The sequence below is a fragment of the Macrosteles quadrilineatus genome, unplaced genomic scaffold (assembly GCF_028750875.1).
Source record: "Macrosteles quadrilineatus isolate MER2022 unplaced genomic scaffold, UCM_ALF_1.0 Scaffold_143__1_contigs__length_268001, whole genome shotgun sequence".
In the NCBI taxonomy this organism is placed as follows: domain Eukaryota; kingdom Metazoa; phylum Arthropoda; class Insecta; order Hemiptera; family Cicadellidae; genus Macrosteles; species Macrosteles quadrilineatus.
In genome coordinates this window covers 149,963-168,978 of record NW_026542736.1, presented here as the reverse complement: position 1 = coordinate 168,978, position 19,016 = coordinate 149,963, and the positions used below count along the sequence as shown (strand labels likewise).

General features: G+C 41.2%; 2 protein-coding genes across 2 annotated transcripts in view; one reads left to right on the top strand and one right to left on the bottom strand.

Annotated features, from left to right (window-relative positions):
• Positions 1 to 11,246, bottom strand: part of LOC128982168 (ribosomal RNA processing protein 1 homolog A-like) — a 53,146-nt gene extending 41,900 nt beyond the window's left edge. Inside the window, exons 1-3 of the mRNA XM_054401225.1 lie at positions 10,876 to 11,246; positions 3,505 to 3,584; positions 2,421 to 2,564 (exon numbers count right to left, since the gene is read on the bottom strand). Of these exons, the coding sequence (XP_054257200.1) occupies positions 2,421 to 2,564; positions 3,505 to 3,584; positions 10,876 to 11,041 (390 nt within the window). The 5' untranslated portion in view covers positions 11,042 to 11,246. The remainder of the gene's footprint in view (positions 1 to 2,420; positions 2,565 to 3,504; positions 3,585 to 10,875) is intronic.
• A 3,324-nt stretch (positions 11,247 to 14,570) lies between these two features.
• The window catches only part of LOC128982169 (ribonuclease Oy-like), a 39,540-nt gene continuing 35,094 nt past the window's right edge, over positions 14,571 to 19,016 (top strand). The window contains exon 1 of the mRNA XM_054401226.1: positions 14,571 to 14,749. The gene's annotated coding sequence lies outside the window, so the exon portion shown is untranslated. The remainder of the gene's footprint in view (positions 14,750 to 19,016) is intronic.

Below are 19,016 nucleotides of genomic sequence, written 5' to 3'. Positions count from 1 at the left end.
ATAGGCTGTCGAGGAAGTGTCAGGTCGTGCGACGTCAGGCAAGTCGTTGGCCGTTCTCCGCGACTCTCAAACATCGCGCGGGACTTGCGTTCCGTCGGTAGACCGAAGGGCACGGGGTACGATAGGATGTCTTCCCCGGTCGACGGGATGTAGGCCGGACGCTTTACCAACGCCGCGAGGGCTCGGCGAACGGATTCAGAATCAGCGTTCGGAGAGACTCCGAGCATTTCTCGCACGCTGGCCATCTCCTGGTACGCGGAAGGAGGTGCCAGCCACTGTCGGACTTGCGTATCGTAGGCTGTCGAGGCTGTTATCGCCGTCGGGTTCATCGGCTGACCGATGCTTCCCAACGGGTTCTTCCAATAATCGCAAAAACGTTTGCGGAGCTCGGCGACGCTACCCTCAGTATCTAGCTGATATTTTGTCATCTCAGCAATCAGGTGCTGTTTGCTCAGAGTATGAATCCAGCCGACGCGTGGGTCGTCCAACGGCGATTTCGGGATGCTCTCCATCGTCGAAGGTATCTGGGAGATCGTCGTCGTGGTCGTGGTCGTCGTTGACGTTTGAATTCCCACCGTGGATATCGTCACGTGGCCGATCGGTAGCGTATCGGGTCGGGCAATAGTCGTCGGGGTACTAGAAGTCGTTGATTCAGTTTCTCCAGTCATTTCGTGTAAATTTCGAAGTCAAAACCGTGTTTTCGAGTCCAAATGTTCGGGCGCCAGAGATGTGACGCAAAATTCTACAAAACGACAGTACAAGGACGTGAGACCGAGGAAGCTCAGTCCCTGTTCGGGCGCCGGAGATGTGACGCAAACTTCTAGGGGGGGAATAAACTAGTATTCACCTAAGTCAGGCTAGGCCTACCTCTAGAACCGGCCACACTCAAATTTCTTCCCCGGAGTGCTCAGAAGGAGCCGAGAAAAATCCAGGGGTCGATACGAAGTGATCACGGCTTTGACTGATCAATTTATTTAAAATTTAATCGAAGGCTCAGAGCTCTAGAAACGCTCAGGAAATCCTGCAGACGCTCAGTTGGAGCTATATCATCCCAGCCTTCGTAAAAGTGTTTTGGAGAATTTTGCCTAACTTTTAGAATGACTCCGTAGGGCCGACGAGTATTCAATCTGAAGCCAATGAGATTCAATTACTCGTAATGAACTTTAAAATAATTAACTAAAGGCCTAGGTAAATAAAATAAAAATCGGATATAATATTATAATGTAAAACCCAATCCCTACAGAGTCGTCGGAGCCTAATTAATATGATCGAATGGAGAATTTAACGTGATAGGTTTAAAATAAATTTAATACTAATTTTTGTAGCTGATTATTCCTCTCAGCCTGCTCCCAAGACTCGATTCTTTCACCCGCCAAAGACGGGGTTTAGAACGTGGACGACAAGTCTCGGGGTATTAAACGACGAATTAACTAAAATAAACGTACGTAATAATTCTTTAAGCGAACGGAACAAATGTAATTTCGTAGCCAATTGATTTAAAAGAGCCGAAAGGTATCCACCGCTAGTCACTGGCAGGCAGGAACTGGCGGGTTGTATGCAAGTCGGCGAAAACTAATTTAGATAAGTCGAATCGGGAATTTAAGAAAACGAAAAGGATAATAAGTTAAGTACAGTATGCGTAAGATAAAACAGAAATAACGTAAAACGTAAAAAAGGGCCTAACTAGTGTGTTAGCTAACCTTCGTAATAGGATCGTAGGGTCGTATTCGTAATTTGTGCGAGCTGGTCGGCGGTCAAACGGCGAATAATTCTTGTCCGGCTCAAATCTCGATTTCCTCGGCCGCGGCTCAAGCGCTGCGGTGGCGATTTCGGAAACTAGCCAACAGCTGATCAGGGATTCGCCTGTTGAGCCGGTCTAGTTGTCGTCTGTCGTTGGTCAACAAACACCATTTCGAGGTTAAGTGATGTTGTCATCGGCGTTAAATGTTCGTAAAATCGGTCGTTTTAACTTTATTATGTGAAACAAAGTGCTATTATGAATAAATATATCGTTGTGGGTGTGTTTGTGTACTTCACTGTTATTAAAAGTAGGCCTACGTTCTTTGGCCCATAGCCAAAGCTATGGCCAACACATAGGCCTAAGAGTAGGATGTTGTGGATAAAAATCGGGTAAGTTATTGTGTTTGTTGACTAGCAATACGTTTTTACCCCCCTTAAAATTTGGTACCTCACACATTACTAGAACTAGGAACACCCCCCCCCCCCCCTACGTGTAGGCTACTACAACGCTCATGGTGGAGGACCCTGTGCCCTAGGCGCCATTGGAATTTCTGCACAGTGCACACCACTCAGGATCTTCCTTGCTTTTCACAAGTAGGCTATATTTTTCACACAACATACTAGGAAAGTGCAAAGCAAGTTTCCTCTGTGCCTTCTCTGTGGTAGAAGTCAAAACTCACCATCAAATACTTATCCAGTCGGAGCTGGTCAATACCAAACCACTCAATTGATAGAGAGGAGAAGAATGTTTCAATAAACAACAGAGATGCTTTGAAATTTGCAAAACTGTGAATCAGTTTGCTTATTTCTTCTGCTAAATCTTCCTGAAAGAAACAAAAATAGACATTTATTAACGGGTAAAATATTATTCATGCTGAATGATCATTTAGGATTCACGCTAGTTTTATTCATTCATTGCTTGTCTGTTACAGCTAGTAGATTAGAAAACTTATTATGTACAGTATTTTGCATTGTTAAACAGTGTTTGCTTATCACTTGTCAAGACAAGTAAATAAATAGCCTGTTTTTTTTGTTTTTTTTTTTTTATCTGTCATACCAGATAAACAATGAGCCCACAAGTTCCTCTTGTCTACTGTCCCTTCAAACAATGCCGAGATTAGAGTATGCTAGGTTAGGCTTGATAAGGCAGAGAAATAAAAGACAAAGAAGAACAGCCCAACAACATATTGATATTTACTGGACTGAGTGCATTTGGCTACGCTGAAAACTGAGGGTGAAGATCTAATCTAGACACTTCTCACCTACATCCTCTCTTTTTAAGCACAGCATTTAGAACCTCGTTATTTATAATCTAAGTTTGTCACACATGAAGAATTACATGAAGAATCATTCAAAAATTGGTTTTATTTTGGCTTATTGATAAAAATAACTTAGGTGTTCCTGCTGAAATATTTGAAAAGTACTATTGTTAAGTATATAGGGCTTAATAAATGTTGTTCAAATCAAAATCAAAACTAGGCTATGTCATAGACTAAAGATGAGTTTCAATTTAAATTTCCCTGCTTGACAATTCAGGATGTGGCATTGGAGACAAGTTTCTTGAGCTTTTTTTCACAAATAAGTTCTGGTTACCTAGACATGTTCTTTTTGACCGCTGTGGCATTTGTTCCAGGCAGATTTAAGTTAGGTACCGTGAAATGTAACTGAAAATTTGTTAAACGGAATCTTGGCTTTATAACTTTAATTTTAAATAAAACAAGTGGGCATAGTGCTAAATATTATAAAATGATTTAAGTTACTTACTTGAACCAGAGGTTTGTCAGACATCCACATACAATAGAATAGTCCTTTCCAAATTCGCATAAAATCATCCTTGGTAAAGTCTGAAAATCGAATGAAAACCTTTAACGTGATACAATTTACTTAGTAATATAAAATAACAATTGGAATCCAGGCCTACCTGTCTTGGTGTATGGTTAGCTGTGTATGGTGTAGGCCTATGGACCTTGGAAGTTTAATACTTACTTACTTGAATACTTGATTCCTTCATCCTTTACCAACAAACGTTGGATAGATTGCGTCAAAAAAAGAGTAACTTATAAAACACTATTATAAACATATATATACCGTATACAATTTAAACTGTACTGACGGATGTGACTCGGATTTTTGGAAAGTCGAGTGGATTGTCAATCAGTTCCTTGATGGAGTACAGAGGCCTACTGACTAGGCTCTGGCGAAGTGCAGACTTAAACTGCTTTGGTTCTAGGGTCCGGATGGTTGTCGGTAGCGAATTAAATAATTTTATCGCTAGAGATGGATATGAGTTAAGCGTGTGGCTAAGTCGACAACGGGGTGCATCCAGGTCATAGGCTCTGCGGGTTCCATAGTTGTGCTGCATGTTTCTGGTTGAGAGGTTGTTTATATTTTCTCTCAGAAGAACTAGGGTGTTTAGCGCATACTGGCTGAATACTGATAGTATGCCAAGTTCTTTAAAAAGAGGTCTACAGTGATCGGTAGGGCCAGAGGATGTTATTAGTCTTAGCGCCTTCTTCTGCAGCAACAGCACACTCTGGGTCGCGTAGCAATGGCCCCATACCACCAGTCCATAATTTATGTGGCTATGGAATAATGCATGGTACATTATGACTAGGTAGGGACGTGTAATCTCATGCTTCAGTTTCCTGATCAGATATAATATTCTGCTTAGCCTGACGCACACTCTCTCCACATGGAGGTTCCAGTTGAGTTTGGAATCGATCCAGAATCCTAGCAGTTTGACCGCCTCGTCCTCGATGCCCTGTTTGAGGGTACACGTGATGGATTGTGTTTTATCGTCATTGATTTTAAGGCGATTCAAAACGAACCATTCTTTGGCCTCAACCAGCAGAAATGCTGCCTCGGTTCTCAGGTCGTTCAGGTTGCCGTGCCTGGTCAGTAGTGTTGTGTCGTCTGCAAAGAGCAGCGTTCGTCTATTTAGGGACAGATCATTAATCATTATGACGAACAGGACAGGGCCCAGAATCGATCCTTGGGGCACGCCGTGGTGTATTAAGTTAATCTATGTACCTGGGTCAAGAATAAGTTACTGTAGCCCACATTTTACAGAGCTGACAAGGAACGAGGTAGGTATACCTATATTTCCTTGTTACCTTAACAATTAAATCAATTGCATACTTTCTTTTGTACAGCAAAACAAAGCGACATATTGGTGTGAACCTGGCAATAACTCCAGCCATAAGTAGTGCGCGCGCCCGAAAAAATCTATTGCTGGCCGTTTTGCGGCAAAATGCAACCGCGTAACATGAAACCGATGATGTCACCAGATAGAGGACAGTTTAACGGACACAACAGTATCAATATCATGTACCTGGGGAATAAGAAAGGGGGGGTAAAGTCAGCAATAAGTAGTGGGCGCGCCCGAAAAAATCTATTGCCGGCTGTATTGCGGAAAAATACGTCCGCAAGCAATAATAACGACGATGCCAACAGATAGAGGACACTTCAACGGACACGACAGTATCAACATCATGTACCTGGGGAGTAATTTAGGGGGGGTAAAACCAGCAATAAGTAGTGGGCGCGCCCGAAAAAATCTATTCCCGGCCGTATTGCGGAAAAATACGTCCGCGAGCAATAATAACGACGATGCCAACAGATAGAGGACACTTCAACGGACACGACAGTATCAACATCATGTACCTGGGGAGTAATATAAGGGGGGTAAAACCAGCAATAAGTTGTGCGCGTGCCCTTTCAAATCTATTGCTGGCCGTATTGCGGAGAAATACGTCCGCGAGCAATAATAATGACGACGCCAACAGATAGAGGACACTTCAACGGACACGACAGTATCAACATCATGTACCTGGGGAGTAATTTAGGGGGGGTAAAACCAGCAATAAGTAGTGCGCGCGCCCGATAAAATCTATTGCTGGCCGTATTGCCGAAAAAAACGTCCGCAAGCAATATAAACAATGATGCCAACAGATAGAGGACACTTCAACGGACACGACAGTGTCAATATCATGTACCTGGGGGGTAATATAGGGGGGGTTAAATCAGCAATAAGTTGTGCGCGCGCCCTTTCAAATCTATTGCTGGCCGTATTGCGGAAAAATACGTCCGCAAGCAATAATAACGACGATGCCAACAGATAGAGGACACATCAACGGACACGACAGTATCAACATCATGTACCTGGGGAGTAATTTGGGGGGGGGGTAAAACCAGCAATAAGTAGTGGGCGCGCCCGAAAAAATCTATTCCCGGCCGTATTGCGGAAAAATACGTCCGCGAGCAATAATAACGACGATGCCAACAGATAGAGGACACTTCAACGGACACGACAGTATCAACATCATGTACCTGGGGAGTAATTTAGGGGGGGGGGGTAAAACCAGCAATAAGTAGTGGGCACGCCCGAAAAAATCTATTCCCGACCGTATTGCGGAAAATACGTCCGCGAGCAATAATAACGACGATGCCAACAGATAGAGGACACTTCAACGGACACGACAGTATCAACATCATGTACCTGGGGAGTAATATAAGGGGGGTAAAACCAGCAATAAGTTGTGCGCGCGCCCTTTCAAATCTATTGCTGGCCGTATTGCGGAGAAATACGTCCGCGAGCAATAATAACGACGACGCCAACAGATAGAGGACACTTCAACGGACACGACAGTATCAACTTCATGTACCTGGGGAGTAATTTAGGGGGGGGGGGGTAAAACCAGCAATAAGTAGTGGGCACGCCCGAAAAAATCTATTCCCGACCGTATTGCGGAAAAATTCGTCCGCGAGCAATAATAACGACGATGCCAACAGATAGAGGACACTTCAACGGACACGACAGTATCAACGTCATGTACCTGGGGAGTAATATAAGGGGGGTAAAACCAGCAATAAGTTGTGCGCGCGCCCTTTCAAATCTATTGCTGGCCGTATTGCGGAGAAATACGTCCGCGAGCAATAATAACGACGACGCTAACAGATAGAGGACACTTCAACGGACACGACAGTATCAACTTCATGTACCTGGGGAGTAATTTAGGGGGGGTAAAACCAGCAATAAGTAGTGCGCGCGCCCGATAAAATCTATTGCTGGCCGTATTGCCGAAAAATACGTCCGCAAGCAATATTAACAATGATGCCAACAGATAGAGGACACTTCAACGGACACGACAGTGTCAATATCATGTACCTGGGGAGTAATATAGGGGGGGAAAAACCAGCAATAAGTTGTGCGCGCGCCCTTTCAAATCTATTGCTGGCCGTATTGCGGAAAAATACGTCCGCGAGCAATAATAACGACGATGCCAACAGATAGAGGACACTTCAACGGACACGACAGTATCAACATCATGAACCTGGGGAGTAATTTAGGGGGGGGGGGTAAAACCAGCAATAAGTAGTGGGCGCGCCCGAAAACATCCATTCCCGGCCGTATTGCGGAAAAATACGTCCGCGAGCAATAATAACTACGACGCCAACAGATAGAGGACACTTCAACGGACAAAACAGTGTCAATATCATGTACTTGGGGAGTAATATAGGGGGGTAAAACCAGCAATAAGTTGTGCGCGCGCCCGATAAAATCTATTGCTGGCCGTATTGCCGAAAAATACGTCCGCGAGCAATAACTTATTGCTGGTTTTACCCCCCTAAATTACTCCCCAGGTACATGAAGTTGATACTGTCGTGTCCGTTGAAGTGTGCTCTATCTGTTAGCGTCATCGTTATTATTGCTCGCGGACGTATTTCTCCGCAATACGGCCAGCAATAGATTTGAAAGGGCGCGCGCACAACTTATTGCTAGTTTTACCCCCCTTATATTACTCCCCAGGTACATGATGTTGATACTGTCGTGTCCGTTTAAGTGTCCTCTATCTTTTGGCATCGTCGTTATTATTGCTCGCGGACGTATTTTTCCGCAATACGGCCGGGAATAGATTTTTTCGGGCGCGCCCACTACTTATTGCTGGTTTTACCCCCCCCTAAATTACTTCCCAGGTACATGATGTTGATACTGTCGTGTCCGTTGAAGTGTCCTCTATCTGTTGGCATCATTGTTAATATTGCTTGCGGACGTATTTTTCGGCAATACGGCCAGCAATAGATTTTATCGGGCGCGCGCACTACTTATTGCTGGTTTTACCCCCCCCTAAATTACTCCCCAGGTACATGATGTTGATACTGTCGTGTCCGTTGAAGTGTCCTCTATCTGTTGGCGTCGTCGTTATTATTGCTCGCGGACGTATTTCTCCGCAATACGGCCAGCAATAGATTTGAAAGGGCGCGCGCACAACTTATTGCTGGTTTTACCCCCCTTATATTACTCCCCAGGTACATGATGTTGATACTGTCGTGTCCGTTGAAGTGTCCTCTATCTGTTGGCATCGTCGTTATTATTGCTCGCGGACGTATTTTTCCGCAATACGGCCAGGAATAGATTTTTTCGGGCGCGCCCACTACTTATTGCTGGTTTTACCCCCCTTATATTACTCCCCAGGTACATGATGTTGATACTGTCGTGTCCGTTGAAGTGTCCTCTATCTGTTAGCGTCATCGTTATTATTGCTCGCGGACGTATTTCTCAGCAATACGGCCAGCAATAGATTTGAAAGGGCGCGCGCACAACTTATTGCTAGTTTTACCCCCCTTATATTACTCCCCAGGTACATGATGTTGATACTGTCGTGTCCGTTGAAGTGTCCTCTATCTTTTGGCATCGTCGTTATTATTGCTCGCGGACGTATTTTTCCGCAATACGGCCGGGAATAGATTTTTTCGGGCGCGCCCACTACTTATTGCTGGTTTTACCCCCCCCCCCTAAATTACTTCCCAGGTACATGATGTTGATACTGTCGTGTCCGTTGAAGTGTCCTCTATCTGTTGGCATCATTGTTAATATTGCTTGCGGACGTATTTTTCGGCAATACGGCCAGCAATAGATTTTATCGGGCGCGCGCAGTACTTATTGCTGGTTTTACCCCCCCCCCTAAATTACTCCCCAGGTACATGATGTTGATACTGTCGTGTCCGTTGAAGTGTCCTCTATCTGTTGGCGTCGTCGTTATTATTGCTCGCGGACGTATTTCTCCGCAATACGGCCAGCAATAGATTTGAAAGGGCGCGCGTACAACTTATTGCTGGTTTTACCCCCCTTATATTACTCCCCAGGTACATGATGTTGATACTGTCGTGTCCGTTGAAGTGTCCTCTATCTGTTGGCATCGTCGTTATTATTGCTCGCGGACGTATTTTTCCGCAATACGGCCAGGAATAGATTTTTTCGGGCGCGCCCACTACTTATTGCTGGTTTTACCCCCCTTATATTACTCCCCAGGTACATGATGTTGATACTGTCGTGTCCGTTGAAGTGTCCTCTATCTGTTGGCGTCGCAGTTATTATTGCTCGCGGACGTATTTCTCCGCAATACGGCCAGCAATAGATTTGAAAGGGCGCGCGCACAACTTATTGCTGGTTTTACCCCCCTTATATTACTCCCCAGGTACATGATGTTGATACTGTCGTGTCCGTTGAAGTGTCCTCTATCTTTTGGCATCGTCGTTATTATTGCTCGCGGACGTATTTTTCTGCAATACGGCCGGGAATAGATTTTTTCGGGCGCGCCCACTACTTATTGCTGGTTTTACCCCCCTTATATTACTCCCCAGGTACATGATGTTGATACTGCCGTGTCCGTTGAAGTGTCCTCTATCTGTTGGCATCATTGTTAATATTGCTTGCGGACGTATTTTTCGGCAATACGGCCAGCAATAGATTTTATCGGGCGCGCGCACTACTTATTGCTGGTTTTACCCTCCCTAAATTACTCCCCAGGTACATGATGTTGATACTGTCGTGTCCGTTGAAGTGTCCTCTATCTGTTGGCGTCGTCGTTATTATTGCTCGCGGACGTATTTCTCCGCAATACGGCCAGCAATAGATTTGAAAGGGCGCGCGCACAACTTATTGCTGGTTTTACCCCCCTTATATTACTCCCCAGGTACATGATGTTGATACTGTCGTGTCCGTTGAAGTGTCCTCTATCTGTTGGCGTCATCATTATTATTGCTCGCGGACGTATTTCTCTGCAATACGGCCAGCAATAGATTTGAAAGGGCACGCGCACAACTTATTGCTGGTTTTACCCCCCTTATATTACTCCCCAGGTACATGATGTTGATACTGTCGTGTCCGTTGAAGTGTCCTCTATCTGTTGGCATCGTCGTTATTATTGCTCGCGGACGTATTTTTCCGCAATACGGCCGGGAATAGATTTTTTCGGGCGCGCCCACTACTTATTGCTGGTTTTACCCCCCTAAATTACTCCCCAGGTACATGATGTTGATACTGTCGTGTCCTTTGAAGTTTCCTCTATCTGTTGGCATCGTCGTTATTATTGCTCGCGGACGTATTTTTCCGCAATACGGCCGGGAATAGATTTTTTCAGGCGCGCCCACTACTTATTGCTTACTTTACCCCCCCTTTCTTATTCCCCAGGTACATGATATTGATACTGTTGTGTCCGTTAAACTGTCCTCTATCTGGTGACATCATCGGTTTCATGTTACGCGGTCGCATTTTGCCGCAAAGCGGCCAGCAATAGATTTTAGCGGGCGGGCGTACTACTTATTGCCAAGTTATTGCCAGGTTCACACAAGTAAGCGACATGGGCTACAACATACCTAGCCCACTTGTTTTCAGGTCTTCAGCATAACTTCCAGTAAGGCCTAGATGCCTAACTTAGGCCTAGGGTACAATAAAACAGTCAAATGTAGGCCCATTTTACAGCAATACTTTGCGGAATAGTCGAAGGTCTTAGAACTCATTTGAGTTATGTTTTAAGGGGTAACTTACAGTTTCTTAACTGGGCTACGCTAATATCAATTGAAACTATTGAATTGAAAATATTGATTAATAGGTAGGGGTAGGCCCCTAATCGATATTTTAAAATCTATTATAAAATAAAACTAGGTATCATAACCTAACATAACCAACCAAACTTGCTGATGGTGAAAAAATCACATCAAGGTTTACTAATAGAATGGATAGTTTCAATCAATATTAGCGTAGCCCAGTTAAGAAACTGTACCCGTTTTAAGTAATGTAGGCTAGGCCTAAGTTGATAAATTGCTAAAAAATTTGCCATAGGGACCACTTACCCATGGAACCTTGAGACCGTGCCATAAACCATTTTTTCAGTCTTCTCACACCTCGATCCCTCAAGCGTTTATCATTACAGGCTAAAACTTTAGCAAAAGAAATTTCTTGAGCCAACAATAAAACGTTGTTTTTGGGTTTGATTGTGGTTAAGTGAACTTCTTCCATGATTTTAGAATTGTCTAGGCCTACCTTAAAAATATCACATGCACCTCAAGGTATTTTAGTTTTAAACTATCATTAATAACACTAAGGTAAAACAAACGTAACAAGACTTATGTGCTATGGTGTCGTCAAGTCACCGAAAAGAGGTTAGTTTTAATTTTTAAACTCAAGTCAAGTCAACACACAGCGAAACCTAACCTACGAGAACCGCACCATCACCAACGATAACGTATAACCACAGACAATGCAAACCGTATAACGTACGTAAATGTGATCGAGAACGAGAATCGAGATCGAGAACGAGAACAAAGACAAGACCAAAGACCACGAATGTGCTCTGGCCCACTGAGCTATAATTGTGGCCGCGGCCTTCGAGTTCGAAGTGAAGTGGCAACGTCACAAAAGTAGGGTTTGTAACCATGTAACGGTTGTAACACGGCTGGATTTTAACAGCTGTTTTGTTTGGAAGCAGCTAATGGTATTTGTGTACTGTATTTACGAAAGCGTGGGTACTGGACTATGAAAATATTGACTCCGCTTTAAAATGTACAGGTGTAGATTTTCAATTCATATTGTTTTTGTTTTCAATTATGTATGTTTTATTTTCAATATTTTAATAAATTTATGTGCATAAATTTAAATTTAAATATATAAATCAATCAAGTGCAAATTAATGAGCAGATGTCACCAGTCTGCCATGCTATCTTATGGGGCAACTGACAAGAAACCCTACTTGCGACGTTATGACGTTGCCAAGACTAACCAACACCAAGTAGACTTCTCATCCCATTGTAAATTTAAATAATTTAGTATGAAAAGCATATTTATCAGTTGAGTATATAATTTAAATTGTTCATAAAAACAAATTTTGAAAAACCCATACCGGTAACAAATATTTTGTGCGAATCCGGATGGATCTCGAACCTGGTACTCCAAGTTTCTTTTATTATGAGCCTTTTATCTTACCTCTGAGCTATCAGTGATCGTTGATATTACCTGTTTTCAAGCTGCTAAAAGAGCAGCCAACATAATTGCAATGGTCGCAATAAAAATATTTTTTATACTATGATTCTGTTTATGCATCAAGTAGGTAGTTAAATAGTTTTTCGGGGAGTTAAAGAGGACACTGACACTGGTATTATGAATTATGATTAATTAATCTTTCCCCTTAAATTGTTCAACTATTAAAAAAAATGCTCAACAGTAAGTTAAAGAATAAATTAATTTAAACAAATATGTAATAAAAAAAATATATATATAAAAATAAATATATATATATGTATTTATATACTACATTTATTATAGATCCAATTTTCTCCAAAACCATCTTATATTTTCCTGCGATAGCATTTATTTTCTAATTAAATAAATCAATTTGTTGAAATGTGTTTTAGAATGTGTTATATTAAAGAAGTTCCGACGAATCTTTCCCTTGTAGGGTAGGGCCAACGAATACAAGTTCCCGTTGGACCATTGTTGGCAAGGCGTTAAAATTTCCCACTACCATTTTCCAACCGTGCGGACCATTTCCCAATGTTGGGTCAACAATGGGTGCTTTTCGGGAAAATTTACATTTTATATTACCATAGACTTACAAAGTATGTTTAATCCATGATGTTACTCTGAATTTTTACAGAGTTATCGTTTATACGGCTTGATTAGAGCTCGAGGTGAAACTAAGATTTCGGTGAACAAAGATTTGGTTTAATATAATTTTTTTTAAGAAATTGAATCTACTCTTAAGACACTAGACATTATTGTTTATCTTTATGCAAATAAGTTATGCAATAGATTTTGTCATTACCTGAAAAGCACTGAGAAATGCAAAATTTAGTGATACCAATGAAACCACGGCCGGATGTTTACAATTAATTGACCTTAATCTACGGTCCAAGTAAATGCAGTTTCTTTTAACTTGTTTGGTAACTGAAACCATATGTAATCATTTACAGCTGATTTAGCAATGTTGCTGTGGCTGTGCTACAGTGTTGCCAATTGCGGGGAAAATCCTCGTTTTTCGAGGATTTCCAGACCCTGCGAGGATTTATGCGAGGATTCAGATTTTGCGAGTATTTTCGAGGATTTTCAGGTAAAGCACCTAGGATTTTTCTGATAATCGAGTATTCTCAGTGCCTAGGTCTCTTTAAAAATATATTGAAAATCCCTCTGAATCTAAGCATTGAATGAACAGCGTCCGCAACTGAAAAAAGTCAATCATCAATGATACAATGAATCAACCAATCAAATCTAAGAACAAGTAGATGAAGAAGAAGACAATGAAATGAGGGTGAACTTAAAACTAACTAACTGCCGAACTGGAAACTGGACTGGACTGACTGAAGTGAGGTGAAGTAATGCTATGCTCAGCTCCAGCTGTCGCTGTCAGCTCAGCTGAGCTGTGTGCTATAAGCCTGTAATTATGAAGTGAATGTGAATTCGAATTGAACTACTGAGGATATGACTGGGGCCGATATGTGTTTAACAATAAACTACCACACCTTTTTAGCATTTTCACCTGTACAGAAACTTGTCGTTTGTTGGTTGCCTTCAGTTCAAATTTCCTTTCACGTAGGCCTACGTAGTAGAACCCGGTAGAACCTAACAAATTATGATTTATTACTCAGCTGTTCATGATGATTGGACTTTAAATCAATTATCCTGGCTGATGAAATATTAGTCAGTAACAAAGTTACACAGATCATCTCACACCATTCTACACTCATCTTTCACTCAAATTTGGGTAAAAATACGTACCTAAAATGGCGACCCCATTTCAATAATTTAGAATTTGTTAATTTTCAAAGTTAATAACAAATATTATTATTATTATAAGTATTATATAATGTATAATGTATTTTTTCAGGTACCGTATAAACACAGGGGTTTTTCTTATTTGTATAGTATTAAGACACGACCCGGCCACGGCCACGTATAAGGCGTGATTACGAGCTTACCTAAATTAGAATACCCTAAAAAATATAGTTTATGATTTATTAAAGAATTTCGACGTCGACATCAGCACACCCACAAATTAACCAAGATAAACTACTTATTCAGATTTGACAAAAATGTCAGGGCACAGGGATGGAAAACATACTTTTACCATTGATTATAATGCATGCGTTAAATCATAGATAGGCCTAAATATATTCCATTGTGTTGATTGGTCTATGGCTATTGGCTAGACCAATACTCACACATACTATTTACCAGAGCCCCTAATTTTTAAAGTACGATAGGTTAATCTGGTTAATGCATCTTTGTTTGGTAATTTGCACCTCTAGTAAAAAAAGAATAGGTGGAAACGTATATTATCATGTAAATATGGGGAAATTTCAAATTATTTTAATCTTTAGATGCTATCGAGGATTTTGGGAGTAATTTTAGAATCCTTGCGAGGAAAATCGAGGATTTCCGTCGTTCCATGCGGGGAAAACCAAAGAGGTCGGTTGGCAACACTGCTGTGCTATACATTCGTAGTGAAAGTGAAGAAGTGAAGTGGTCTGTGTCACAGACTCTGTGATTGTGTTTGTCGTCGTCAGTTAAGTTACTCAGTTTCATTTTTCTTTTCTTTTAGATGTGTTAAAGAAGTTATTGTTGACATTTTTTGTAATGTGCTATTTACCAATAAAAAAATAAAACGTAGTAGCTTATGTAATTTATATTTGCTGGCATTATTCTACACAGGTATTCCCCACATTCGTGTTACAGGTAAGTTATATTAAAATATTGAAAACTTATCACAATGCCAATGACATTGATTGACTTTTATCATAGCAATTCAGTTCAGTTAAGCCTATAAGTTAGACTATTTACAAGAATTAGTTAACATATTGGGCCTTATTTTTTAATTTTGTTGCAACCTATTAAATACATACTTTTACCACAGATTGATTGATGAAAAGGAAGAGGCCTGGGCTTAACTTGGTAGTAATAGCTTTGTTAGGCATATCAGAAAAACTTTTCCTGACGTTAAGTTACCCCTATAGGCCCATTTCTATCTTACCAATCATCGGTAAAGTCGTGGTGGCCCTGATGACTAAGCAGCTCTGTGAACACCTGGAGTCAAATAACTTGCTGACAGATGGAATTTTGATTTGGTAAGGGCCGATCCACAACAGGGGGCGGTAATGAGGCTTGCAGGTTTGGTTGGCGAGGCATTTGAGGCTTGTTACACAGACCCCCCTCACATTGTGCGATCTAAGTCGTGCATTCGATTGCGTCAACCATACTCCACCGGTGAGGATGCTGGAGGGTCATGGAGTAGGTGGCACTGTCCTCAAGACTATTGAATCTTATCTTTCGTGTAGGCAGCAGGTGGTCTCCATTGAGGGGGTGATTTCGGCACCTCTAGAGGTAGGTTATGGAGTCCTGCAAGGATCTGTTGGGCTGTAATTCTCTTCCTAAAGTTAGTCATGATAAATGACCTTGACAAGACTGGAAATGTTGTATTGTTTGCTGACGATACCACCATTGTGTCACGAGGACTGCATGTTGATCAGTCTGTAGCGGGAGCAGAGCAACACTTACTAGAAGCTTCAAACTGGTTTGAGGCAAATGGCTTCAAGCTGAACCAAACCAAAACACAGTCCATCGTCTGCAGTCTAGCCAAACGTGCTCCTCCGAATGACCCGGTGAAGTTGTTAGGATTCACACTAGACCAAAAACTAACCTGGAGTGGATATGGACCAAGTTTGCAGTAAAATATCTAGGGTATGCTTCCTGCTTCTGAAACTAAGACATCTGGTCACAGAGAAATATCTGTTGATTGTGTATCACACAATGTTTCATTGCCATGTGAGCCTATGGTATTTTGTTGTGGGGACTTGCACCCATGACCGAAAAAATATTGATCCTGTAAAAGAGAGCTCTGAGAATAATCACCTTCAGCCATCGTTGGGCTCACTGCAAGCCTATATTTGCCGGGGTGGGCAGTCTTACAGTGTATAGTCACTATATCCTCGCTTGCATAAAATACGCGTTAGACAATATTGAGGAGTTTCTTTCCAGAGCAGCAACACATCAACATCTTACTAGGCATCGTACCTGAAACCTAGATGTCCCTAGAGTTAGGCTGTCAAGGACTCAGAAGGCCTTCAGTAATGGAGCCATAAAAATATACAATAATAAGTTGCCAAACTCCATCCTGCACCTTGACAAAAGGAAACTCCTTAAGATGCTTACAGTGTATCTAAAAAACAAAGCCTAGGTCTACTGCTTGCTGAAGGAGTACTTTGAAGACCCTCTATTAGGCCTAGGCTGAAATATGCATGTACACAGCCTCAGTTTTAATTATATGTTAATTGTATGTTCTAAGTGTAAAAAAGTGATTTTATGTTTATAATGACGCCATCAATCCCCCATGGGGTAAAAGATGAAGAACAGGTAATAAGTAATAACATAATAAGTTTGATCACCTTACTGGATCGGTGAAAGATGTCAAGTCTGTTCTTGGCTGTTTGTTAAGTAAATATCAATTTTAGACTAGACCTAAATGGACACAATTTCCTTCTTTATTAAAAATCAGTCGCACATCGGAAGATGTTGATTTAGGTTAACCTATCTAGTACCGTACCACCAGTCCGATTTTATCCATTGACGTCTCATTGGAAAGAGCGTGTCACTTAGATTTGCAAACTGGCCTTAATTTTTGGAAGCGTCCCTTGGGCTCTGCCCCAGTGGCTTTGAAAGTTCCCATGTTATCCTTGTGGAGAACATAATTGTTTACATTTTGATCAGCTGTATAATTTAATTGCTGTTATTTATTTTTCAATTGAATGAAACGCATTGAGTACATATTTATTTACTACTAGATGTACCCGCGGGCTTTGCCCCGTTTAACTTCATAAGTATTCGCATGGCTCATTCACGTCCTGGTTGAAGTTCGTTCGCTACGCTCACTCACCTTTGGGTTGGAGCTCGTTCGCTGCGCTCACTTGCCTTCAGGTTAGCTCGTTCGCTACGCTAACTCGCCTCCAGGTTGAAGTTCGTTCGCTACGCTCACTCACTTTTTGGTTGGAAATTAGCTGTTGTCATAAACTAAAAAAAAAAATAATAGTGCTGCACCCTGTTGGTAATCCTTGTAACTTTTATGCTATTGAACATCATAGAACAGAACCAACTTGTTTATTTGAAACAGCTGTTAAGATTCATTAATTCCTTTTAAATATGAAAAATCATAGGCTAAGAATAACATGGGGAACTACAGAGCCACTGGGGCGGAGCCCGAAAGGGTTTTTGATATAAAAATATGCTTTAATGTTAATCGGGAATGTGAGCTATCATCATGCCAAATTTCAGCCCAATCCGTCCAGTAGTTTATGCGTGATTGAGCAACACACACACACACACACACAAACACACACTCAAACTCACAAACTTTCAGATTTATAATATTAGTAAGATTTGAGTTTGTGTAAACATAACCCCCAAGACGGATTGTTTGTTGTATTAATAGTCAAAGGTGTTAGTATGGTTGCATCTTAAATTTGTGTATTTATCGTTGTTTTGTGTCGCTATGACGGATCGTGTTAGCTTGATTGTAACTTAAATTTGTGCGTTTATCGTTGTTTTGTGTAGCTATAATTTGTTTATTTGTTGCTTTTTCTTTTAAATGCCTCCGACGCGTCGACAACACGAACGAAACATAGACAGGAGGCGTAATCGTGATAACGACCGCAGCTACAGAACAGTGGCGCGCAATTAACTCATCACAGTCGGCACCTGACCCTGGACAATCTCAACTATTAGGTTACAAATGCGCCCTAACACTACCCCAAAACAACTTTTCATTCTAAATTATTGGCCCTCTATCAATGACCTGTGTTGCCTGTACAGCGAGGCATTTTGAGAAGGAGAAAACCGGCCGGAATTCTTGAGTTTACTCTTTTAAACTCACTGTTATTCGTTTTGAAATAACTCCTGTACTACTTTGCAATTGCTCGAGTTCGAGCAACATGTTACACACTAGTATGGTATTATTAAAATATATATATAAAAAAAAACACTGATTAGCATTGACTCAGTTAACAATGTGAGGCAATATCCACGTCCTCCTGAGTAACTTATGTTACCTAGTTATTTAATGGTTTAAGAACCTGCATTCAGTAGCCTAATCACAATTGCTGCTTGTGGCAACTATAGTTTCGGTACTGCTAAGGAACCATCTTCAGGCCGTACAAGGTGTCTTCAGGTTATTTGCTTCCACTGTGTATGAAGGTCTTCGTTGATGATAAAAAAATACATATAAAACACACATGAACTCGCTTACATATAGTAGCCTACTTATAAATAAAATTTTAAATAGTAACATGGAAGTTTTACACCAAGTTTTCAAGACCTTTCTGAGTCGGTCGTCAGTTTTTAGCTGTGTACCTACGTGCCTTAATGTTTTCGTGTCGTGTCCGTGTGTTGTGTTGCATGTATTATTTATTAAACTTTGAAGAAATGAAAATGAAGAAACCATATAAAATTACCCCCGCCGCAGCAAACCTGCAGACTAAGCGAATTTCCATTTGACTGATTGGATTTACACTGAAATGTCTACTTAAAAATATAACATTTATTCTTGATTTAAATAGAATTAGTTTTACAAGTACTTAGGTTTGCTGCATCAGGGAGGGTAAAACTTTTTTTTTGTAAAATGTGAATAGTTAGTAAGAAATGAAAACATTTTCCAAATTTGATCAAAATATGTTCACAAACAAGCAAACTACAACAGTTTACTTATTCTCCATAAAAATAACATGGGAATTTTAAATTTACAATTTTTTTGAATTTTCTCCGTAACCATTAGGCGCATAATAACGCTTCATTATACTAAATTATTTGTTTTTTTAAGCTCTACAAAATGGTTTGGAAAGAAATTGCTAAATTTTATGTTTTTTGGTTCAAAAATGGGAAAAACCTATTTTTACCCCATAAAACCCCCCGTAAACCCCCGTTCCCATGGTACGATCATGCTGGATCGCGAACTCGT